Source organism: Paramisgurnus dabryanus, chromosome 1 (assembly GCF_030506205.2).
Source record: "Paramisgurnus dabryanus chromosome 1, PD_genome_1.1, whole genome shotgun sequence".
Classification (NCBI taxonomy): Eukaryota; Metazoa; Chordata; class Actinopteri; order Cypriniformes; family Cobitidae; genus Paramisgurnus; species Paramisgurnus dabryanus.
Genome location: NC_133337.1, coordinates 26,913,028 through 26,939,795, shown reverse-complemented (window position 1 = coordinate 26,939,795; position 26,768 = coordinate 26,913,028). Strand labels below are relative to the sequence as shown.

Here is a 26,768-nt window from a genome sequence, read left to right as displayed (position 1 = left end):
TACCCCATTTTTTTTCAAAATCACTTAAATGTGACATTTTTGGTCTAAAAACTAGACTTATTTTTTTGGGTCGTTTTGCTCATCAAGAAAAAGCATCTTAATTTAAGAATGTTTAGATATTTTTACTGAAAACAAGACAAAAATACAAAGATTTTTTTTCTTGAAAATCATTTCTTGCAGTGCATTGGCAGATTATTTTGCTTGTTTTTAAGCGCAAATTCACTTAAATTTAGTCTTTTGTCTAAACAATAGACTTATTTTCTTATGTCATTTTGCTCATCAAGAAAATAGATCTTGATTTCGAAATTGTTTGATATATGTACTGTACTGAAAACAAGACAAAAATACTAAATAAGTCAATTTTTGCCGAGTAAGGGAAAACTGAGGTGCCCCTTATATCCCTAAATATTACTTAAAGTACTGAATTATGGATGCAAATATAAATTTATGTTGTTATGCATCGTATACAACTTATTTAACATTGCTGGTTTAAATAATTTGCCAGCAATGAGCTACCTGCACATAGACTAATGTTTTAAAAGCTGTGATGATTGGTGTGGAGGGCCCCCACTAGGCATGGGCCGATTACCGGCTTCAAGGTATACCGAGGTTTTAAACAGTCAAGGTTTCAAAACCACTGAAATATTCTGTGATACCGTCTCCAAGGTATGAGCTGTGTTTATACAAAATTCATTAAATCATTAAGTCATGTGATTGATTTGATGTTTACATTTAATATACATTACAAAGATATTATATATTTTTTGAAAGCATATTATAATTTAAAGGCTTTATTTTTACCTGGCATTTAAAAAATAACACATTTTAGTGTTGCAATGGCAAAACCGTAACACAGTGAAACCGTGGTATTTTTGCTAAAGGTTATCATACCGCCAGAATCTTATACCGGCCCATGCCTAGCCCCCACACACCGTCTTTGCATAGGGCCCAAGATTCCATGCAACGCCCCTATGTAGGGTACCTTTTGAGCCCGCCGCTTTTCTGCACGTTGACTCTGGTGGTAGATCCGGCTGAAATTGGACACGATGACGGGCACGGGAAGAGCGATCACCAGCACGCCACTCAGCGAACAGATAGAGCCAAATATCTTTCCCATGATGGTCTTAGGAACCATGTCTCCATATCTGTAACAGAAAAAGAGAGATGTTTTATTTCTCAAGTGCTGGTTTACATTTAGGCATTTAGTAGATACTTTTATCCAAAGCTCTTACAAAAGTGCAATGCAACACAAACACAATTCTTCATTGGATTTTCTTTACAACACTAGGGGGCAGTAGAGAACCATACAGCGCAGACCAAGCCTTCGATCTCCGAGTTGGTGTGAAAGTGCTTTCCCACATTCAACCTCAGGCTTTTCTCATCACGAAGCCTTAACATCCTCAAACTTTTAACCTGATGCTAAAACTCAGCGTTCTGTATTCAGGCTGAGGCGACAAGATCACGTTTTGTGGTCTAGATTCCCAACTCTATTATCAAATGACATCGATAACCAATCTTACATGCTGATACTCCACAAATCGTTGTCACAAAGCAGCGTGTACGTAATGTGCACATGCAGTCTCCAGAACACACAGTCCTGGCATGATTTTAGTCTTCTTCCAGCACACGCACACACCTTCTGTCATCTTGTTAAAGCAGGCCAGCGTATGACAAACCAACCCTGTCACTGGCAATGAGAAGACGATCTGTCGTTGGGTGTAAAACTGGTATGCCAAGACGTCATCATCACGCATTATATCAGCGTTTAACAGATGCATCAGCACCAAACAGCTTACTATATAAAGTTTACTATTAATAAACTGGGATTGGAATAAATTTCCATTTTTGATGTGTGTGTTGGTTGGACACCATCACCATGCAGCATGCCAAGCAGATTTTTTGTCATTATGCAAATTTCAAACCGATATAATACATTTTAGTACAGGCTTCAACATGTGCCCAAATTCATCATTCATTATTCAATCCCAAAGCTGCACTTTTCCTATGAGACAATCTCTTCTTAAAAAAAGGCAAGCACATGAATATATTTGCAAGATAACACAAAAACATAATGTACTTTATAGGCGCTCTTAATCAGTTCTGACTTTTTGTACGATAAGTGAAGGATCTAATTGAATTACAGAGATGAGAATATAAACTCAAAAGGGCCCAACGTGATGAAACCCCCATAGACTGAGCCGTAATTACAGGCGGCAGAGAGTCGACTTCACCAATTAAATGCCTGTAATTAACTTCACCAGTGAGAGAGACGAGGAGACGGCAAATATGCGATGATTTAAATGTCTTTTGTCTTTGTCCTGTGGTTGACGCATTGACCAAGTCACTCCAAACCATGAAAAATATCCATATTAACGCTCGCACGAGCTACAGAAGCGTTCAATAGAAAGCTTTGTGATCCTCTTCAACAACAGACAATAGACTCATTATAAAGGACCAATAAAGTCCCTTGTAGGCAATTACCCTCATAATTAGATTTGTGTACATGATGAATGTCGGCCACTGGCTGTTAATCCAAATCCGCGCACGAAGGCTGTAATTTTCTGAAACGTGTTTGTAGACGTGTCGCATTCGAATATTCTCCGCCCAGCATCACAGCAAAAAAACAAAAACACATTGACCTTGTTCTGTGTCAGCCAGGTGTGTGTGTATATGCCTGTGTGTGTGTGCGTGTGTGTGTTTTGTGTGTGTGAAGTGAACTAGAGGGAACAGGAAGGACTAATTTACTCTCTGTGTTTGTCATTTCCTCGCCGCTCACTGTCTAGTGCTGTTACGTATGACAGCATCCCTATTAACCTAGATGACCTGTAGCGGCTGTACACACACACAAACACATAGTGTGTGTCCGGGGGGAATTTGTACAATATTTACTTTTAATGCTTCAGGTTAGACTGTGCTGTTAGATTGTGCTACGGTATTGCTTAGTGGTAAAGTTTCGCATTAGCTGACTAAAAGGTCATGGGTTCGGACCCAGGGACCCACACATGCTGAAATAAAATGTATACTGTGCATTGCATGGATAAAAGCATCTGACAAATGCGTAAATGTAAATTAAACCATCAATATATGTGGTGTGGCATAAAATGGATACTTTTAAGCTATTTATTAGAGAAAATAATTTGGCAAAAATGCAAACAGAGTTTATTAGGGAATCTGGGTTTTGTTCAAATATATACAAAAAATTAAAAGGCTAACAGGTAATAAAGCATACATTGACTACAGTTGTTATCTGTTATTAATATTTATTTTAATATCTTTATAAACTTTGCACACGTGTTGTTGTGTGTAAATTTAGACTAAGGCCTAGTCCACATGGACACGGGTATTTTAATAACTAGAGTTTTTCCTCCTGCGGTTTAAAAAAAATCCCCTCCACACACGCTCGGTTTAAAAGAAATCTCCGCCTACATGAACACGCACAAACATGTGATCACGTGCTGTCAAGAGCATGCCACACCAGCAGGCGGTGATATGACCCTAATCGTAAAGCCACGTTGGCCAATCAAAAGCCTAAAAATCCCTGGTTGTGCTGTCTACACGACAACACTGCAACCGGCGTTTCTGAAAAACCTCACCCTGGCGGGCGTTTTCAAAAATGTTCGGTTTCAGTAACATGAATCTGTGTTTTTGTGTGGATGAACCGCCGAACTGCGTAAAAAGGTCACGATTATAAAAATACTCATGTCCATGTGGACACGGCCTAAGTGTAATGATACAGCATTATGTTTGCGTGTCTTTTTATGCCATGATGTGCTCCTGTGGACAAATCGATGCCCATAAAAATGCATTGACATTACTTAGTGTAACAGACCTTCACAAACCCCACACCTGAACCCAAGGGTATAACTTTGGTTTGAGAAGTGGGGGGGGGGGATAAAATGGGGGAAATGTTTTTGCCTTGAATCCCATTTCCTGCATCTGCATGCGTTTAGGGACTATGGTGCTACAAAATACAGGAAATAATTAAGTTAATTATAATAATAAATTCTGCCAAGAAGAATATGGTACTAAACTCTGTATAAGATTGATTTGTGGTTTACTGTTTTCTACACAAAATCATACATAATGTAAAGAACATTTTGTGAAAATATAAACTTGATATGTTTAATATTGACTAATATTGAGTAATGTCATGTCAATGATTGAAATCATAGTGAAATTAATGCTTGAAACTGTGAGGCTCTTTTTACCTTAAAAATTACACCCCTGCCTGAACCAAAGATATATAATATGATTGTTCCACTATAGCAGGGTTCAATGTAATGCTCAATATGGTCACGGAAGCTCCACCTTCAAGTTAAAAGAACCAATCATCAACCGATAATGACTGATGATTCTCTAGGGGAGGGGCTCTGTACAACCTGTGCATATTCTCAGATGAAACAACTTCGAATAAAGGTGTTTTTTAAAGTTATGTTTTTGGGGCTTTTATGATTTTATTTAGACAGAATAGTGGAGAGTAGACAGGAAAGAGTTGGGTGGGGATAGGGGTGTGGAATCAAAGGACACCAGAGATGGAAATCAAACTCGGGTTGCCATGAGCACACTTGTGCTATATGTCGATGCACTAACCACAGGGCTACTGAAGCAACAAAATAAAGCTGTTTTGAGTGCAATTTGAGTTTAAGAAACGCTATGATACAAAAGTTATGGTACAACTAAAATCAGGTTTGATTGCTGGTCAGAAATATCTTGTGATTTCAGCACGTGATTTTAGAGATATCTTTCTTTTCCCATTCAAGAAGACAGGCTTTTAGTCTTGCATGACTGAAATAACTGCAAACATGGCCGCAAAAGTGATGTGACTTCCCTAAAGAGACTCTGCCTGAACTGCACTGAGGATCTTTGAAGAGTCAAGTAGGACAGATTCACCATCAGTGTCAAGGACTTTAAAATTAAATGCTTAACAAGCTGTAGTGTTTGTCCCTGAATAACACCAAAGGTAGGTTTCGGTCAGATTGAGCTCATTGCTTTGTCATTAAACTAAGCACACACAGTCACAAACACTGCAAGAAACTTTAAGCATCTGGTCCAATGTAATAACAATCATCCTGAGTAGGATACAGGTCATCAAACGCACCCAACGTCTGAAGGTAAACATGCACATTTCAACTGATGACAAAGGATAAATCCCAGTGAGACACACAGAAAGAGAGAGATTATGAGATCCCTAAAGTTTAGGATGCTATCTTAGAAGGCATCCGCTTATGTACTGCAGGCAGCAGGCAGCTTGCTATGTTTTGAAACATAACTATTATGTAAAATGAGAAGACGGGTGGATTGACAGATAGAAACAGCAAGATCAAAAAACATTAAGACGACTATTGTTCATTGACGCTCTGGAGCGACTGGAGATGAAACAAACACAGCGCTCATTAGAATATTAAAAGATTTAATGACACGACTGTTTCAACGCTTTCATTTAACCAAGCCTGTATGGACTCTTTCACAATCACATGCAGGGGAAATGCATTGAAACTGTCTTTGCTTCATTATCCTGAGGTGTTCGTACATCATGACCTTGTTTGAAAAACTCAAACATCAGTGTCATGCTGTTAATAGATGCATTCATAAACCTGTCCTCGCATGATCTACTTTTCCTGCTTTCATAAAGTAGACTTTTATATTCACTAAAAACATCTTGATGAAGATATTAAGTATTAAAAATATATAAATCAAGTGAGTTTATGAGTAAAACAACAAAATGTCAGTCGGGTCATTAATATAAACTTCAAGTTTCAATTAGTACGTTTCAACTAAACAAATTTCTTACCACAGTGGCAGATATTTTCTTGTCTTAAGCATGTGATACAGTAGCTGTGTCCAAAATAGCCCCCTACACACTCAAGTCCAACTTGAGTCTGAGTCAAGACCAGAGATCGAGTGTCAAGTACAAGTCTAGACAATAGATCGACTGTCGAGTCCGAGTCAAGACCAGAGCCTGCGGGTTGAGTTCGAGCCAAGACCAGGGATTGAGTGTCAAGTCCGAGTCAACATCAATGAACGTGTGTCAAGTCCAAGTCAAGACCAGAGATCGAGTGTTGAGTCTGAGTCTAGACAAGAGATCGAGTGTCAAGTCCAAGTCAAGACCAGAGATCGAGTATCAAGTCTGAGTCAATACCAGAGATCAAGTGTCGAGTCTGAGTCAAGACCAGAGATCAAGTGCCGAGTCTGAGTCAAGACCAGAGATCGAGTGTCGAGTCTGAGTCAAGACCAGAGATCGAGTGTCGAGTCTGAGTCAAGACCAGAGATCGAGTGTCGAGTCTGAGTCTAGACAAGAGATCGAGTGTTGAGGCCGAGTCTAGACAAGAGATTGAGTGTGGAGTCCAAGTCTAGACAAGAGACTGAGTGTCGAGTCTGAGTTAAGACTAGAGATCGAGTGTTGCGTCCAAGTCTAGACAAGATACTGAGTGTTTAGTCTGAGTCAAGACCAGAGATCGAGGGTCGAGTCCGAGTCAAGATAAGAGACTGAGTCTCGAGTCTTAGTCAAGACCAGAGACCCAGTGTTGAGTCCCAATCAAGACCAGGGATTGAGTGTCGAGTCTGAGTCAAGACCAGAGATCGAGGGTCGAGTCCGAGTCAAGATAAGAGATTGAGTGTCGAGTCTGAGTCAAGACCAGAGATCGAGGGTCGAGTCTGAGTCAAGATAAGAGACTGAGTGTCGAGACTGAGTCAAGATCAGAGACCGATTGTGGGGTCTGAGTTAAGACCAGAGATCGAGTGTCGAGTCCGAGTCAAGACAAGAGACTGAGTGTCGAGTCTGAGACAAGACCAGAGATTGAGTGTTGAGTCTGAGTTAAGACTAGAGATCGAGTGTTGCGTCCAAGTCTAGACAAGATACTGAGTGTTGAGTCTGAGTCAAGACCAGAGATCGAGGGTTGAGTCTGAGTTAAGACCAGAGATTGAGTGTCGAGTCTGAGTCAAGACCAGAGATCGAGGGTCGTGTTCGAGTCAAGATAAGAGACTGAGTGTCGAGTCTGAGTCAAGACCAGAGACCGAGTGTTGGGATGAGTTAAGACCAGAGATTGAGTGTCGAGTCCCTGTCAAGACCAGAGACTGAGTGTCGAGTCTGAGTCAAGGCCAGAGATTGAGTGTCGAGTCCCTGTCAAGACCAGAGATTGACTGTCGAGTCCCAATCAAGACCAGAGATCGAGTGTCGAGTCTGAGTCAAGACCAGAGATCGAGTGTCGAGTAAACTTTTGTTTACGCATACTTTAGTTCTGAATGGTCACATTGTGATTTCCTACAAAAAGGTCCACATGAAACATAAATCCTCATGTAAGCGACAAAACGGTCACGTTTGACATGTGCAGGCCAAACCGAGCGCATGATCTTCCCCTCCCTTACAACAGCCGAGAGCAACAGCACCATAGGTGAAATTTCACAACCAAGATTCTCTTGAAAGGCTTTTGTGAATGCTTTATACAAAGGCTTCATACGAGACCCCCGCCTCCCTCATCAATAATTCTGTCTATGCTTTCTCCCGACCTTCCCATGAATCTGTTTTATCCAATCTTCGTCCATTTTTTATCCCTCGCTGCACACATTTGCAAACCAGGGCATTCATTCAAACTCCTATCAGACATGTTCACTGTTCAAGCGTGTCTAAAGCAGACAGAGAGATTATCGCATCAACCCATGTTTTCTTCTACAAAGGTCTTAACGGAATCAGGTGCACGGGTGACTCTCTGTTACTGTTAAGAAAACACAATTCTAATGAAATGGTTATGTCCAAGGGGATACAGAGGTGGGCACCTTTATATCTCTAAATATACTGAAATGCAAATATTAATTTATGTTGTACTATGCATTGCATACAACTTATTTAATAATGCTAGTTTAAAAATGATATCAGTAATTATTCTCAATAAGAGTGTATCATACACTAATATTAGTAAAGCTGTGATGTTTGGTGTGGATCGGGTCCCCCACACACCGTCTTTGCATAGGGCCCAAGATTCCCTGCTACGCCCCTGATCAGGTGCACAGTCGTTGAACTGATAATGAAGGATGTTCTTCTGCCAGTCATACAGAACTTCTTGCTGAGAAAGAAGAGAGAGAAAGAGATGATAAAAGTCTTTTATCTTGTCTTATAAAGCCACAGAATGGTCTCTTGCTTCACTGACTCACAGCAGATCAATCAGAGATAAAACTCTGAGCTCACGTTGTGTCAAAGAAGAAAACACTCTCTCCACACAACCGGGCTGAAATTGTCAGATTCGTAACGAAAATAACACTTGATCACCATTATATTTGTCCACCGATGCCAAGTGTGTCACGGCAACAGGAAGAGCGTGTGAAATCCCATACAGGATTTTTCTGGTCAAAAATTTGGAAATATATTTAGTTTTAACTTTCATATTAATATATTTCAACATGGATTTCAAGGACAAACAAATACATTTCTCATTTTACATTTCATATGACAAAAAGTGTATTATTTTGCATTAAATAAAAGCTTAATACAAGTACATTTTATAAAGTAAATTTTTTAAGTTGAAAATATATTTAATTTGAACCTTTTTAAACAGGTTACGTTTACAGGTTCGAAAGATAAAGTTTTTCTTCCAATGTGACATGAATATTATTCATTGGATTTGAATATATTTTTAATTCTTTAAAATTGATTTATTTTAAAATATATTTAAAAATATACAAAAATGGCCAATATGTATCTGTGAAAAATATTTTTGTAAACATATTCCAAAATATATTTCAGCAAAAATTAGGGCCATCAAAAGATTAATCACAATTAATTACATACAAAATAAAAGTGTTTTTGTGTTTGCATAATATGTGTGTGTGTGTGTGTGTGTGTACTGTGTGTATATATTATGTATATATAAATACACACATACATGTATGAATTTTAGATAAAAGTATATTTTTATTTATATTTATAAAATAAAATAAATCAAAATCTTTCTCTATATATAGAATTACACACATTAATTATGCAAAAAAACTTTTATTTTGTATGCGATTAATTGCAATTAATCTTTTGACAGCCCTAGCAAATATATTTTTGAAATTTTTTTACAAATATTTATATAATTTAAAAATATATTTTGTTTGCCGTATGGAATGTGATAAGATTTAAAGGAAGAGCATATCAAGGTTATTCTCAATGGGGAAAGCTGCGATGTTTGACATTGAAATCCAGCTATTAGAAGCAAATATGATCCATTCATAACCCAATCAATTACAGCAATCTCACTGACCTATACTAGAGGCGAGGACGAAATTATAATGCATGCTAAGTTGCATAACAACATAAACCTCTCTCTGTTGGAAACTCGAAAAGACTCGAATAGAGATTAGGTTTATAGACTGAAAGCTATCATCTACCTGCATGAGCGCTTTTCTTCTCAGTTTTATTTCTCAGCATGGAGAAAATCTGAAATAAACATAAAACAAAAAAATATACACAATGTTGACTACTGCAGTATTACCTGCATCAGGAAATGAAGCTCTGTCTGTGATTTGTGTGTTTCCTAAAGAGATTTTAATGTGTTTATGTATTTATTTTCCGATTGTGGTGTTCGATTGTGACTAATCAGCATAATTCACGTAACTGTTAGTATGCATGGATGTTAATGACCCACCCTGTTGAACTGAGCCGGCTCCCCTGACGATAGGAAAAAAACTCATCTACCATCATTCGTTTCTTACAAATAATACTCCAAGCCTTTGAAAATCCCACAATTCAGCAGTTTACGACAGATGCCTCGAATTCCACATACTCGCTAACCCTCATTTTGAGTTCATTTCCCTCATTTAATCTTTAAATGAATATTATTTGGATGCAATGTAGACTTTTAATAGGTTTAGCTAATGTGATAATCATTTAAGCCGTAGGAATGCAATCCTTCCAGTCTCAAGACATTAAACTGTATTTTTTTTTAAAAACTGCACATAACTAAGTGCAAAACAAAGTAATAAAACAACATCCTAAAGCCTAATTTATACTTCTGCGTCAAGTTTATGGTGCAGCCTATGCAAAGATGCACACCCTATGCCTACAACTCCCCAAAAATGTAACAACATGTCAATTCTATGTGGACACAAGCGCTGTGATTGGTCCGCTTGAACCCCTCCATTAGGTCAAAAAAGTCTGCCATATATAGCGGCGCATTTAATCGTACACTTTTCCGCTGACCATAAAAAAACATCCCAGACAGTAGACTATGGGGCAAAGTCAGCAGATCCGGTGTGGCTCTGGCCCAGAGTCATCTGCTGTCTGCAATGGTAATTAACGATATTTAACAACTTGGGCTGTAACAAAAGTCATTGTCTATTTATTAACATCACTGCAGATGCTTCTCCAACAACATACACAACAAGCTACTTCTTAAAACTGCACGTTACACCAGTAATATTCCCGTAGACACAAGTTGGGTTTCTATCACCTCGATTTTATGTGCATTGTAAAGTATCGCATAAGAAACGAGTGATGGAAATGACAAATATAAAAAAAATTTAATTCACAAAAAAAGTTTTTACACTTACGTGAGGTGGTTTTTGAAAGAGTAAATGCGAATAATGGGAGATGGAAACGCATTTGCCAAATAAATTCTGACATCGTGAACATTAAACCCACGAGACCAATGAGGTCTAGCTCAGTGGTCTTCACAATTTTTTCATGAGATCCACACTGATAGGTCAAAGTCAACAGCTTATAACAGAAAATATCAAAAGCTACATCCAGTCATAAATAACATGATCTGCTGCAATGCAATAAAAACAAGGGCAAATTCTTTATTACTTACCAGTTAAATTTGTAACTGAGAAAAGATGATTTCCCTTAATGACAAAAAACTGGATTTTAATGCTAAGCATTGTTATTATACAGTGCCATCCGAACCACTAGGGGGCAACCTTTCTTTTAATTATTTTCTTTTAAAAGACAGAAAAAGCGTATGCCTGCATAATCACCGTATTATTTACTGCCGAGCGAGCCACAAATGAATGCTTGCCGAGCCGTACGCAACTCGCGAGCCGTGCAATAAGTAACACTGGTCTAGCTGTTTTCGTTATATAGGCTATGGGGCTTGATGTCACCGCAATGCCCTTGCTGCTAGTGCCTGCATTCAGTTTGGCAATGACAAGTTGCACTGCTACTAAATTTATAACTTGCTCAAACATAACTAAATGCAGTCCTGCCTTTATTTTCTAAGCGGGCCTTGTTTTATTTACTGTTGCTTACTAGGTTTTCAATACCACCGTCATTCGCTCAAACAACTTGATGGAAACGCACCTAATTCCCATTTGTTTGTTTTTCATCTTTTGCCAATATTGAAAAGATTTGTTTCATGTTATGATGGAAATGCCACTACTGCCAACTAGCTTTGTCAGTGCGGATAACAGCGCAGAATTATAAATGAAAACTGACATGTAGCCTATAGTGTATGGCATAGGTCAGACAGAGAAGTATAAATTATGCTTAACTGGTATTGCAATGTTTTTGTAGACACGGTATCAACATTATAGTACCAGGTTTGTTTGACATGTACCATGACTTTCTTTAAAACACACCATGATATATGAATGTGTGCCAACACTATCAATGCAGCATGGTATTACCATGTCACACCATCCAGTACCTTTGATGGTTTAATTGCTAGATCATGAACATGCAACCATTACAATGTTAATTCTCACAGTTTCTTCTGAGCTTGCAAAGGGTCGACCATTGTTACGCCTTGACACACAATTTGCCATTTTATTACTGTGTCAAAACCCACTATTGCACGTCTCATAACGTTTAAAATCAAGGAGGAGGTTTCGGTAAACCGGTAAGACTACCATTTCAATGTTCATGGTCTGAGAAAATCATGTGAGGGGATCACATTAGTCCACATGAATATGAATAATGCCTGTAATGACCTGTTGAAGGTGTGTGTGGTCATGTGTACAGAATTTTATGAATAAAACGACATGTTCGTGGACATGCTACATTTAGCATTTAATAACCACAACAGCTTATAATTCAAGGGCCATCCACCTACCCATTCTTATGAGCGAGTGATTTTTTATGCATATAACTACAACGGTCACAGCGAACCAGCTCTGGATAGGTACATGGAGAGCGGCTAAATGTGAGAAACCTTTCGATTCTCTCATTACTTTATTAGCAAGGAAACTGATTGAATGTTCAATATGGCAAGGTCAAATCGATGGGGTGTCCCTGACATTATCACAAAGCAATGTCCTCATCGAACAGCAAAGGCCGACCTGCAATAACGTTAAGAGAGAAAGCAGGTATGGTGGCGTAGGACATGAATAGATATAACATCATTCAAGTACTCTGAGAGGTCGCGGTGTTCGTGTCAAGTGCCATCTCACCACAGTAATGCTTCAGAAATGACCACAGAATACTGAGGAAATGTTAAGGGGGTGTCAGATACGAGATCCAACAGAGAGGACAGGGCTTCAATCTGTGCTCACCGACCCTCTCACCTCCATACATCTGTATTCATTTGTTCAGTTATTGCAGATTTATACATACAATATTGTTCAAAACACAACAATTGCAAAGCATCATGTTCCTCGCTCTAGATTACTTGCGTGACCTTGAATTTTTTCGCTTGAGTTGAATATTTTCAACTTGCGCAAAGACAAATAGCGCGCATTTTTGCGGCAATTGCATCGCTTCACATGAGTTCGCGTCTTTGCATTGAATAAGCTTTTTGCTAAAACATTTTTTAAAGACCCATATTTAAGAGTTTATAAGCAGAGAAAAAAATATAAAACGATATTCTTTCATTTGATATATTTGTATGTTTATAAGAAGAAAATTTTCCATTTTGTGAAACTTTTGTGAAAATCACAAAAAATGCTTGCGGGCAACTTTAAAAAAAGGGCTGGCGGGGAACGAGTTAAGATACAAACAGAAAATGCAAGAAATGTATTAAGTGTTGACCTCTCTTGGCACTAAACACATCTTGAGCTCTTTTGGGGAAACTGAAATTAGGATTTTATTTTATTTAGGTTTAATGCTGCGTTCACACCAGCCGCGTAGAGGTGTCAAGCGTGAGTGATTTCAATGTTAAGTCAATGTGAAGACGCGTTGACAGGCGTCTGGAGGTCTCGCAGCACGAATTAGGCATTTAGCGTGTAGACGCAATTCCAATTCATTCGCACATTAAGTTTGTGCAAATGACGTGAATTGAGCGTTGCCAAGGGAAATGCGCGAGTTGAAAAACTTGAACTTTGGGGGAAAACGTGCCACCATTAACCAATCAGGAGCTTGCTCGAGTAGTGAAGTGATTACAGGAAAACAAGCGGAGTCGCAGAAGCCCCTCCCATGACGCAATTTCTCGATGACTACAATTTCACACGCGGCTTTCACATGCGAATGAAGCGAGTAAACTCAAAATTTTCAAGTGGCAAACTAGACGCGGTAAAGCAAATTTGACGCGCCAAACGCGGGTTGTTTATGAACCCTGATATTGCTCAAGTAAGTACTTAACACTTCAGTTTATACTATTATAGTGTTTTTAATACTCCATACAGATTCCCTGTACTTTATGGTTGTATTCTAATAAAGAGAGGAATAAATAGGATCACTATATTATTGCAAAAAACAACAAATGTAATGGTGGCACGGTGGCTTAAGACTTTTGCACAGTACTGTATATCTGGGTCAAAATACAATATTGGATGTTTTGGCCCATTTATGTATATTATATACACACATACAGTCTATTTGATACATAAAAAACCATGCAAAATGATTTATGCATAACCTTTATACTTTTATAAGCTTTGCATTTTATGACATCACGACTCTCTGTGCACCCAAATGTCTCCCTCACTTGTCATGCAAAATGACGCCCGTGTTTATACACCCACATACAGAATGTTTCTTTTGAGGACTGTCACAAAACAAGTGCATCTAAATCCAGATCTGAGTCACTTCCTCAGTCACTTCCATTGATTCCAGAAGAAACGCCACAAACGCGAGAAGAGGCGAACACAAACAATTGTCAGATGAGACACTTATTGCCCTCTATTTTAGCTCTGAGCAAAAACACACACTAAATTATGCACACATACACACACTCCACACACATAAATTCAGAGAAAAGCTGCAGTTTGACACTTCATTCCACCTACAGACACAAGCACAGTAGACAATTAGTCAAGCAGGCCTTGGGCAACACACATCCAGATGCCATATTTCTCCGTAATCCAGTAATAGGGTCTCTACCCGGTTTCCATGGTGAGCGTATGTGAGCGTACTCATGATGCATGAAGGATTCAGAAGTTTTATTAGCCGATATTTGTATTCAGAGTTTTATTGTCTCCAAGAGAAACATCATTCCTCCGCTGTGATTGGATTTTGCCACACATGAACTAGAAACCACTTTTTTCGTCTGTCGGCAAAAAACTAAGCCTGAGGTCTTTTGCTTGTTAGATCACCTTAAGATGCTCTAGATCTTCCAGCTAAGCTGGGGTTTAAATGGTTTGCAAGCTAATCTCCCAGCCAGACCAGTCTCTAAACCTTCTTAAATGGGTAACACTTTTTTGATAGTCCACTTGATTTCGCACAGATCAGTTTTTTTGTATCTCTTATTCAATATGTGAATATTTAAAAATATGGCTCATAAGACATAGGCACCAGATCCGAGTGCTCTGGGACTCGAGGACCCACCAAAATGCCAAATATGCTTAATTCATTTTAATCTAAAACCCATTTGAAATTCAGGAGCCTCTGATTGAAGGATCTCACAAGTTGTAATATTTACAATGCTTTGAGTTATATGTTGAGTAAGGGATGCTTTACATTTAGCGTCTACAACTTCGCGGAAAACGCAACCGCACCGCTTTCCTCCTTTCCAAAGCGCTCCCGTAGCGTCTCCTGTTGCTTAGCAACCTAAACGTCGCATGATGTTGGAAAAGAAATCGCTGCCTATTTATATTGTGTAAACACGCAGGCAACATGCAACGACATCGCAGTCTTTTCTACATTGTCATCCTCGATTTGCTGTTTCCCTTTACCACTGACACGTAGTAGCAAAGTTACTTATAGTTAGTAAAATATCTAAAGTGGACTATCGAAATAACGCCCGTGTAATAAGTTTAACTTAACACATTTATCACCAATTAATTTAGCAGAATTCCTCTTTAAATAAGCACAGGCGAAAAATTTCATCTGAGAACTTGGTTATGTAACCATCCCTCCATCACGAGAGTCCCTATAGCGAATCTGTGACGGATAAACCGATCTTGATTACCGCTGAAAAAGTGTCTTCAATAGAGTCGCTATAATTCACAGAATAAAAATGAGCGGGAAAACTGCACCAAGGATGAAGAGGGATGAAAGTCGGGTGCTATAAATAGCCCACCTGGTCTGCTTCACTCATTCGTCTGCTTTTGAACTTGTCATCCGCAAAATTGGTGCTGCGGGCCATGTCATCCATCTCTTTTTGGAGAAGGGGTGAGGAGAGGGTGTAAGGGAGCTGTACCCCTCGCAACAATGCAATCCCTCATTCATACGCTGATCCATCACAGTATCGAATTGAATCTCTAATGCACAAAAAGTTGGTTGTGTTGGAATGATGCAAAAAGACCTAATATCAACTTATTGAAAGTAAATGACTCAACCTTCACAGTTTGCATCATCCAGATGATGATTACTACTCGAATGCTTGACGTAACAAACATCTGCCCCGTTCAGGCGCACCCATAGGTGCTTTCCGGACATGAATTGTCGTGTATCACCTGACATATCAGATTGGCTTGTGATGAGCTAAATACAGACAAGCTTAATATCAGACAACAACCCTCCCCGCAGTGTCTGTAATTGCATTCAGAGTCAATCAACTTGCACAAACAAATGCTACGCAGCGAGGTCAAATTTACCCAACATTTCTCAAACTGAAGTCAGAGGGCGTATTTATTAAATAAGAAAATGATCGCACATCATTACTCTGAATCAAAGTCGCTTTCTTCTACTGAGAGCTCTATCGCAGAGGGGAACAAAAACCATGCCCGCTTTAGATCTCGTCTGATCATGCTCGAAGAACCGTGCACTTTTGATAAACAGCACTTCATTTTAAGCATCTATTGGGTTTGCGTTTGCTTGTGTGAATGCTTGCGGGAATGTGTGTTTAGCAGTGTACTAAAAAGCTTTTGAATGCATGTCACAGTGATCACAACAAGCAAAATGAAAACGCCACTAGGGGTCGCTTGCACACAAAGCAGCTCATATTCAGGAACCACTGAAAGGTCCTGCGCAGCACGCCCAAACCAAACTCTAATCCCAAAGGCAATCTGAATCTCTGAATCATTTCCAAAACTCTCCCCCTCCCTAATGCCATCTGCTCCAAGCCAACAGGGGGCATGACACAGCCAACAGGGAAGATTTGTTGTCTGGTAATTTATTCACTTTCATATCAAACCCTCGACAACAGATGTAGATTAATGAGTGCGGCGTTAAGACGAGCTTGGCACAGTCAATCAATGCCAGAGTCACTTTGAATACATAAATACTCCAGCGGTAAAAAGTTAAGATTTTAGATGTGATGATCACGGCCATCAGATATGCTGCACTGTGGGTTCAAACCGGGCTTGCAACAATAACAATCCTCACAATAAAAGTTAAAGGAAAAAATATAACTTGCGTATCTAATATAAATGCACTAAAAAACATAAATGCATTTATTCTTGTTGTTAAAAAACTATACACTTAACTCTTTCCCCGCCATTGACGAGATTTCTCGTCAATTAAGAGAAAACGCTTCCCCGCCAATGACGAGATATTCCGTCTTTCCGCAATACCGCTATTATCCACCAGGTGGCGCCCTTCCGCAACTTTTTAAAACCGGAAGTATTTCCCTATGCCAAGCTGCTGCATGTCCGTGTCTGTTTTAAAGATCGCTCTGAATGGGATCTCTATGAAAAGTCCGTCATAAAAATGGAATTATTTCTGCTTTTTGCTCAAAATATGGTGTTTTTGCAAAAACCTACCCATATTCAAAAGCTGATTGCAAAAGAACCACTAAAGGTAGGATGAAACGGTTTTTTTTGTTTGAAAGCAGAGGGTCTGTTCTTTCATTTGGTATATTGTATGTTTATATATTTAAAGAAGAACATTTTCTGGAAGGCATTAAACTTTGGTGAAAATCATGAAAAACGCTGGCGCTGGCTGGCAACTTTTTTTAAAAACGCTGGCGGTGAAAGAGTTAAAGGACAAATGGTCATAAAATTGTCTCTAGCAGTCACTGGGATGGTAACCTACACCTAAAGAGTTCATATTAGTTCCCTTAGAGGTACCAAAAGTATCCTAAATGGTACCTTTATAAAGTGTATTGTCCGAGTGACAGATTGGGACCTTTTTAACCATTTCTTTTTTCAGGATTTAGTGTCCTAAATGGTTAAAAAGCATACCCTGGCCGCTTCTCAATATGCGTTCTTATGCGATCTGGCGTTCTCGTGTCTTCGCTCTACAGCATCATAAACCAGCAAAGTCCGGTTCGAATACTTAAAAACAGAGAACGCATGGAAGTACCCAGATGTGTTCTTGATGTCGAGGATTTATTGAATGCAGACTTTGTCGTTCGTAACCGGCTCGAAGTCACATAAGACTGCAGCAGGAAAAAATGGGTAAGATAGTTGTTGCTACTCATAACTATATTTTTAACGTGTTCTTAATGACGATAGCCTAAATATGCATCTTTTAAGAAATGGCAATAAAGCAGAAAACCGAAAAAGAAAATGTTGTGTGTTGTGTCATGAAATAAAAATCATTTTGGGCTTTGTTATTATCATTTACCTTAAGAGGAGAGGGCTGGTAAAAGTAGACATCTTCTTGTAAATATTTTAATAAGGAAACAAAAACGCAGAAAGGCATGTTTTGCTGAAATTTACATTGAAATGTATGTTTAACTCTTTCCCGGCCATTGACGAGTTATCTCGATTATGATGCGATTATTTCAGCTTTTTGCTAAATTTTTCTTTTTGTAGAAAAATACCTATATTTAAGAGTTTATAAGCAGAGAAAAAATATAGATAGGATGAAAGTTTTTTCTTCCGTTTTGTTTGTTTGTTTGAAAGCAGAGGGTCTTTCATTTGATATATTTATATGTTTATATATTGTTAGAAGAAAATATTCCTGAAAGGCATTTTGTGAAACTTTTGTGAAAATCACAAAAAATACTGGCAGGCAACTTTTCAAAAAAAAAGTGGAAATGAGAAAAAAAATTGAAAAATACTTATCCCGTACAGCAAAAAAAAAAAAAAAAAAAAGGAAATATAATTTAAATATATTTTAAAATATACAAAAAATTGCCAAAAATATATTTGATTAAATATATTTAGAAATACGTTTACAATTTTTTCCCAAAAATTAATTTTTTGTATATTTTTAAATATATTTAAAAATAAATATATTTTAAAGAACTTTTATTCACATCGCATTGGAAGAAAAACTTTGTTTATGTTACAAACCTGTAAACATAAAAGGTTTAAAAATATTAAAAGTATCTATTCAACTGTAAAATATACTTTTTATATTTTTTTTGCCATATGGGTTGTATATATTTTGAAATATATGTTAATAAGGTTAAAACTAAACATATTGTCAAATTAAGAAATATATTTAGCTTTATATTCTGGAAAAAATATTTTGCATACATTCAAAACATATTTATGGCCAGATAAATGTATTTTTTTCCCTGTATTGCTGTTTCCTACAAAAAAATTATACAGGGTCAAAGCATACTGTAAGTGCGAGTGAATGAGGACATTTTTATCATACAGCTTTAGCGAATAGAAGTGAAATCTATTAACATAATTCATCATTTTTGTAATTAATTTGCTCTGACTGATCCCAGGCAAGCCCACGTCAAATTATGTATCTGTCATAACACCGGCTCATCAAAGAAGCTTTTAACATAAAGCACATCATTTAAAGTCATCTGCGTCTCTCTGAGACTTCTGTTCTGAGAACTTTGTGTTTCAAATGCATTACTAAAAATGTTCTCTCTCTCTCTCTCTCTCTCCCTCTCTCTCCTCGGTAGGGTTCATCAAGTTCGCCATTAATCAAGAGCATCCTCTGGTCTTTTCGAAACCCTGCTCCGCTTTGGTCTCGCGCACTCTTTCTCTCCGAGGTATTCCGGCAAGACCCGTTTCTAAAAATCTCTCCACGTCTGCTTGTTTAACACCGCTGCGCAGGAATAACGCTCTCTCCTGAAGGACTCATGGATCTCAGTACGTCTCACAAACAGGTGGTCTCATTAAGCCTGTTATAAATGTCTTCAATCAGATGCGATGGAGTCCTCCAGTGTTTCATTCTACCTCCGCTCTCTGTTTTCTCCACTGTCATCACTCGGTAGGGTGCACACTTTGTGCGACTGCACAGATGGAAAGGTGTAAATAATAAAGGGTGTGCACGCACACACACACGGAGACCTCGGATAAAGCAGGCATGCTTAAAAGGAGATATGATCTCATTACAAACATGCACTCAGATAAACAGACTTGCTTACAAAGATAGATGACCATATTGACACACACACGCACGCGCGCGCACACACAAAGTCTGGAGGGAGAGATGGTGAAGTTAGCAGATGATGCAGAAGAAACCAGACATGCTTGCACAGTGCTGAAAATAGCCGACGCTTTCTCTTTCCCTAGTTTTCTCACCGCCGGTCCCCATGGGTACATGTGGCTGTGTCTGTAACTGATGAAGCAGCAGGTGTGTGTGTCTCAGGTTTTATACCTGTGGAAGGGCAGCAGCAGGTGTGTGTGTTTGTGTGTGTGTGTTAGGGACAGCTTGCTCGGTTAAGACACTGCAGGTGGATCTCAGAGGTTGGGCTCTCCGTGTCTGTTCGTCCTGCTGTGTGTACCTGTATGATGATATGCCTTCAACCTACTTAACCTTGACTGTGTGAATGTGTGTAATGAAATGCTTTCAACCTACAGTTTACATTTACATTCACAGCAGATAGGTATACATTTTATCCCTAGGACTCGAACCCCCGCTAATGCTACATGAACACCATGAGTTTGTGAACAGCTGTGTCCCAAATGACATACTATACACTATGCACTTAAACTACGCACCGTGTACTTTACCGTCAAATGTACGAGTATCATCCCAAATGAAACATTTAGGTTTTGCATAACTGTAGGGAGTTTACGGTTGCCTGGCAACACAGCTAGTTAACATACGTATGAAGCTAAAAAGTAAGTGAAGTGATTTGTCAAGTTACCCAATACATTAAACACGGAGGCAGCTCCCGGGGAGCAATTGGGGATAATTGGGGTCATTGTCCTGTCAGGGATGCTATTGGGGATAAGGTGTCATGCTCAAGGGTACCATGGTCACTTCCTGCCAATCATGAGAACTGAACCATGCAGCGACCTTCAGGTTACAAGACTAATCATTTATTTAATTTTAGATTGACTGTAATTGAAACTTAAATATATTACGTTGCTAAAAAGTATTTATTGTGATTGTAAATTCAACTCCTGTACACAGTTTATTGTGTTTATTTTATCTATTATTATTATTATTACAAAGATCTTTATATATATTGCACCGTAAGCGCATAACTCCATATCATTGTCCTTCATTAACAAAAGCGATAGACGGATCCTCCGCAATAATCTCCATTCAACTGTACAGGTTAATAGCAGGCTTATTGAAACACAGATTCCCCTCATAATGCGCCAGAGAAAGGCCTTCATTAGCAGATAACGGTGACGAGAAGCTGTCATTAAATTATATACCTCCATTTATTTTTTTTCCACGTTTAATTTTCGCAAAGCCATCTGCTATGCAGTGAGGCGCAGAGCAGTTTAGATGCACGTTTCAATTATAACTGACCTTGAAACGGCAGCGGGAGCAGGCTCGAGAGAGATAAATGCGGTGTTTTCGGAAATTACCCATTATTGATAATATAATCTTATTGAACCCTCTAATTAATGGATGATACGATAAACATAATATGATGACTACACACCTGGAGTAATAAGCAGCACGTTTTAAGAGAGCTATCCGCTCGTCTATAACGTATAATGACGTTTGTAATGTTTATATAGCTTAAATGTGTGATATGAATAAATGGCGCTCATAAACGGCTGTAGAGATTGTAGTTTATATGAAGCTTTGGACCTGGAAATGGTATTCTTTACATTACAACTTAACAAGTGGATGACTGGTCAGTTATTTAAATAGATCTGGGATGTTATGTTAAAGTCACAACGAAATTCAAATTAAAAACGTAATGTTTATTAATGTTTACAGATGATTTATCTGTGAGGTTCACTAATTTTTAACTCTTTTCCTGCCAGCATTTTAAAAAAAAATTGCCAGCCAGCGCCAGCATTTTTCATGATTTTCACAAAATTTTAGTGCCTTCCAGAAAATGTTCTTCTTTAAATATATAAACAAACAATATAGCATATGAAAGAACAGACGCTCTGCTTTCAAAAAAAAAAATCTGTTTCATCCTATCTTCATTATTTCTCTTTTTATCACCTCTCAAATGTGTAGGTTTCTTTAAAAACACCCAATTTTGAGCAAAAAGCTGAGATAATTAAATTTTTGACTTTTGATAGAGATCAGATTCAGAGAGATCCTTAAAACATAGGCTACACAGAGTTCTTTATCTTTCACGTGAGGCACTACTTTCGGGTTGTATAAGTTGCGGAAGTGGATAATAGCGGTATTGCGGAAAGCCATAAATTATCGTCATTGGCAGGGAAGCATTTTCTCTTAATTGACGAGTTATCTCGTCAATGGCGAGGAAAAAGTAAAAAATTGGTTTTCCTTTATATTTAATCAAACATGCAAATCTCCTCCCCTCCTCGATCTCGCTTTACTTTCGGTCGCGGGGTATGTCAGGTGGTCGGGGCCCGGGAAAAGTTCGGAACGATTGGGAACTAGCAACATGACCCAACTTCCAACGATCCAATAAATTCTCGATGAATGAATTCAGGTCAAGCCCTACATTTTTAAAAGCCGTTAAATATAGCTCAACAACGGGAAAAATAAGACAATTGCTACTTCAGTTTCATTGTGACTTCAAATCTGCTAACCCAATTTTCAGCAGTAAGATTAACAGCATTTGTTAATTACTTTATTTAATGTCAACTTATGTAAAGTTTGTATAAAAATTATAAACTGCACCTTCACAAATCTAAAATATTGAACTTTAGTCATTTTTAAAACCAATGGCGGCCGGTGACTTTTTTTTGAGGGCGCACGATGTGAAGCTCGTCAAAACATGCATTTAGCCCATCTTGTGTGTGGCTCATAAGGTCAAAATGTGTGTTCAGTGCGTCATGTGAACCTATGTGCATCATGCCTTTTTGTCGATTTCGATTCTCAATCGGGTTGGTCAATTCCGATTCTCGACACGATTTTTATACTCGATTCTGAATTCAACTCAATGAATATAGATTGTATAGAATATTATATTATATTATAATATATCTGAATATAGATCTAGTGGAGAAGACTAGTAATTAGATTAACGTTAATCTTACGTTCAATGTTTGTGGAAATAAAATTGGAAAAAAATTTATTCGTGGCCTGTGAGAATCGATTTTGAATCAACCACGGAAAAAAACGATTAATCAAAAAATAATTTTTTTTGCCCAGCCCTAGTTCACATGACGCACCGAACACATATTTTGATATGATGAACCACACACACTACACTCCGAACACATATTTTGAATTCGTGCCCCTTGGAGGAGAAGTCACCGGCTGCCACTTTTCAAACCTAAATAACTTACTTTAATCCGATGAATACAGGATACAGTAGCTAGCTAACCAAAATATCAGCTTTGTGAGTTCAAAAACTTTGTAAAAGATTTGCTTATTTTGCTTTTTATTTAAACATAGTGACTCAATAGGTGCCCAATATTAGCGCGCAACCCACTTTATGGTACTTGTGTTGCTACTTTATCCTGTTGAGATAGAAAGGATACATTGTTTCTTTCTGTACTAAAGCACGCTCCACTTATCAGAATATTACTCGTCAAACTCCCACTCCCACTTCAGTCAAGTGCTGCAAATGGTGACTGAATCTAGTACACTATGACTAGCGCGTACTCGGCTAAATAAAACCTTTGAAATATGTCATCGAAGATAAACGGGCACCGAAAGCCTTTCATGCTAAATGTTGATGTGAGCTAGATTATGCAAAACACCGTCGGGTGAAAACTAACACACAGATGGACACAAAACAAATTTTTTTTGCACACAATGGTCTTTTTCAAAAACACTTTACAGAGTGGATTTAAATAAGTTGCCTGTGCTGTAAATGTAGAGTAAGCTCTTGAAATATGAAAGGTTGGAAACTGCTTAAAATCGGCTCTCAGCCACCAATCTCTTTCTTTCCTTCAGCACTCGCTGTGAGGGTTTCCTGCCGGTTCATAAGCATTCAAAAGTTTAGACGATATGAGAAAATCGGCTGTGAAAGGGAGATACATATATTTTGGAAGTAAGACAATCCGGTTTGCTCGCTAGCTGCTAGCTACAATCTTTTCGTTCGCCCTTTCGGCTTTCCAATATTTTCACAAACTTCTCTTTCAGCAGTCAACCTTTTCATCATCCAAAGAAAGATTTGGGAATATAAAAAAGGACACGCTAGCGTTGATAAGGCACATTAGTCTACTCTATGTTTGGCAAGAGCAAAATTGGGAACCGTGTTTACCTGTTTACCAAGCAACCCAACAATATTTATTATGTCCAACAGCATATGACATTTATGAACCGAAATGTCTAAAAATATGACATTTTTAGACCCTAGATATGGCTTGGTTGTCGTCTGTTTTATTGTCGACCAAGACAAGTGTAGCTAGAAAGCACAACCCTGACCACCAGCTAAACCAGCACCAAACCAGCATAGAAATTATATTGGTCTTTGCTGTGTTTTTCAGCAGAAAAATACATTTTCATACCAGAATGCAGCTTAAAATAAATCAGATGGATGCTTTGTTCCCAAACTCTTTCACATCATTCAACCAAAGACACATCAGACAAGTAATGCCCAAAACCAAATGAATTTCCCTTCGTTGGTCAAACTAATGTCTCAAAATGATGCTTGGAAAGCAACCTTACGTTTGCAAATCAATAGCCTGCCATCAGAATTCAGCCGAGCTAACTATCTATCGATCTATCGACCGCAGCAAACCTCGCTGCTTCATCAACACCGCCAGTCATCGCACCAGACAAAATTTCACCAATTACTGACCCGGCCAACTCGATTTTCATCACTTCTTAATCGAGCACTACCGCAAAACCTCTTAATGATACACCTGGCAACCCATAACAGACGTTGCAGAGATATGGCCGCCACCCCGCCGCTAGCCATTTGCGTCTGTTAAACATAGCGCAAACATTGTCAGGACATCGTTAGCAGAGACGGATGGCCTGTTTAATTCAGCAGCGTTCTTGCTAGGCTAACACTATACCGTGAATAATGTAGAAGCTGACAGGCGTGATGGAGCACCCATATATATAATACCAGCAGATACATGCAGACCACGCTGTGACGAAACCGTGTTTCAGTTCTGAAGCCAAAACTCATTAAGGAGCAGGATTTTATTAGACGAATGTAAACAATGGCTGTGTTAATATCTGATTAACCAATAATTAATTATTCATTCACGTTTATGCATTAGAGAAATGGTTTCATTCAAAGTATATGTTATACACGTTTTTCAGCCATGCGTGTGTTCCCTGGGACTCGAACCCATGACTTCTAATGTTGTTAATGCAGTGCTGTACCATCTGCTCTTTACCATCACATGCAGCATGTGTGCCCTCATTCTTGAAAACCATTAACTGGTTAACCATTAAATTAACAGATCATATGAAACCAAGCAACGTTGAACAACATAAAAATACTTATTGGCTGCCGAAGGCATGGAGCCATTAAATGAATATTATGTTTGGTGGTATATTTTAGGGACATTTTGTAAACTTTTTGCCCATTTTGGTACTGTATGGGGCACCATCTGTGCAAAATTTGGGACCCGAAGCAAAACCAGCTGAGAAGATGAGCAAGTTTCTTATTCGCTAAGACGCACGAACAACACATCGCACAGTAGTGTTGATGTAAGTGATGCAATTTTGAGCTCAGCTTGTCTTATTTTCTGACCCTGTATGTCCCCATTTCATAAATGCGTTGGTAAAGTAATAAAAACCTGGATTTCCCCCTTACTTTAAAACAGATGCTTAGTTTGTGGTTCATACTATTTTAATGAAAATCCACCAACAATTAAGCAAATACAAACAAAGAAATTATCTTTATTAACCAGCGTTCGTGTGCGCTTTTGCTTTAGTCATTGTCCCTTCAGGGTTGCCAGATCCTCATAACAAAATAGTCCAAAAGCATCCCCTATTCAAAGCCCAAATAACAACAATTAATAAAACAAATCCTTCAGTCTCTATCCTGCAGAAACAGTTTAAAAGTAGCCCAATTCAGAACTCCGCCAAAAGGCAGAGGACTTGGCAACCCTGCCTTGCTTTAGCCAAGCTGGTCACGCGGTGAGAAGAGGCAGCGCCTGATAAACGTGCATCTCACGATTTATGAAGAAAAAGTGCCTGACTTTGAGCGTGTGTCCAAGTTGTCCGACCGTGGTGCAGGAGCATGTAACATCACAGACCAACTAATCGATGATGAAATTCATTGGCAATATTTTTATCAATTAGTTGTTGTAGCCCTAATCACAATCTATAGAATAAAAGTATATACTATATGATCATTCTTTTTAACCATAAACCATGCAAGCACATTGTATTATAAAATACACAAAATAACATTTTTTAGAAATAAAATGGGTGCTTTAAATTGCAATTGTGTAAATGACTGTCTTAGTATAACATTACATGCATTCACTTCAAAGAAGTCATAAGTATGAAACCAAACTGAACGATCTCTACATCCTTGATCCCTGGAAAATGAATCCTTATTGATTCTTTTACAACAACTTTTATTTCTACCCTAAATCATTCATACATATCACTACATCCCCGTTCTCTCACCCGACAAACAAACTTTCTCCAATATTCTCTCGCTCGCTTCCCATAATTAACCTGGCTCTGGTCCATACGTCTTGTAAGACAGTTTAACTTGGTCCTTGGAGTTGGGAGTGATCCATTCTGGGGTTAATCCAGGGCGACCCCTGGCAAGACCTCCGGGTGGAGCGCTTCACCATTAGCAGAGCTTTCCCAGCTAATTAGGTTTCTCTCACAGGTCAGTAGCTGTTAGAAACTCCATCTTTCTCCACATCCCTAGAGAACGAGGCACGTGACGGCCCACCGACAACGGGAGTCGTTTTTTGGTTCGATAAACAATACTGACGGACGAAGAGAGGAGGTGAACGGTGCGGTGTTTAAATTAGATCGGGATGGGAAAAAAGGAGGATAAGATGAAAAGAATAGTTTGCTCCGTTGTTTTTAACTCATCCATCTAACAGATAGGAAGGATTCTGGGCCGATTGCCTGATGTCTGCTAATGGAGGTGGGTTTGGAAATAACCATGTGGGGTTGCTAAATTGAGATGCATTATTGCGTGATGGGAAGGGTGTCACTTTACGACATCCCTCACTTTGATTGACAGACTCATTCGGACTGCGAGTCTAATCTCGGTTGACTTATGGCTTGTCTGTTCCACTTAATGCTAAAAGCAACAGGGATGCATTGGTCAGAGTTGCTATTGGTACTGTAGACGAAATGTTTTTCGAAAAGTGCCTCAAAAAGCACTGTCAAATCCATCAACCAC

The 26,768-nt window shown here is 38.6% G+C and overlaps 1 protein-coding gene across 1 annotated transcript in view; it reads right to left on the bottom strand.

The window, feature by feature from the left end:
• The window catches only part of kcnd2 (potassium voltage-gated channel, Shal-related subfamily, member 2), a 132,056-nt gene that overhangs the window by 11,907 nt on the left and 93,381 nt on the right, over window positions 1-26,768 (bottom strand). Inside the window, exon 3 of the mRNA XM_065289945.2 lies at window positions 983-1,145. Coding sequence (XP_065146017.1) covers window positions 983-1,145 — 163 coding nt within the window. The remainder of the gene's footprint in view (window positions 1-982; window positions 1,146-26,768) is intronic.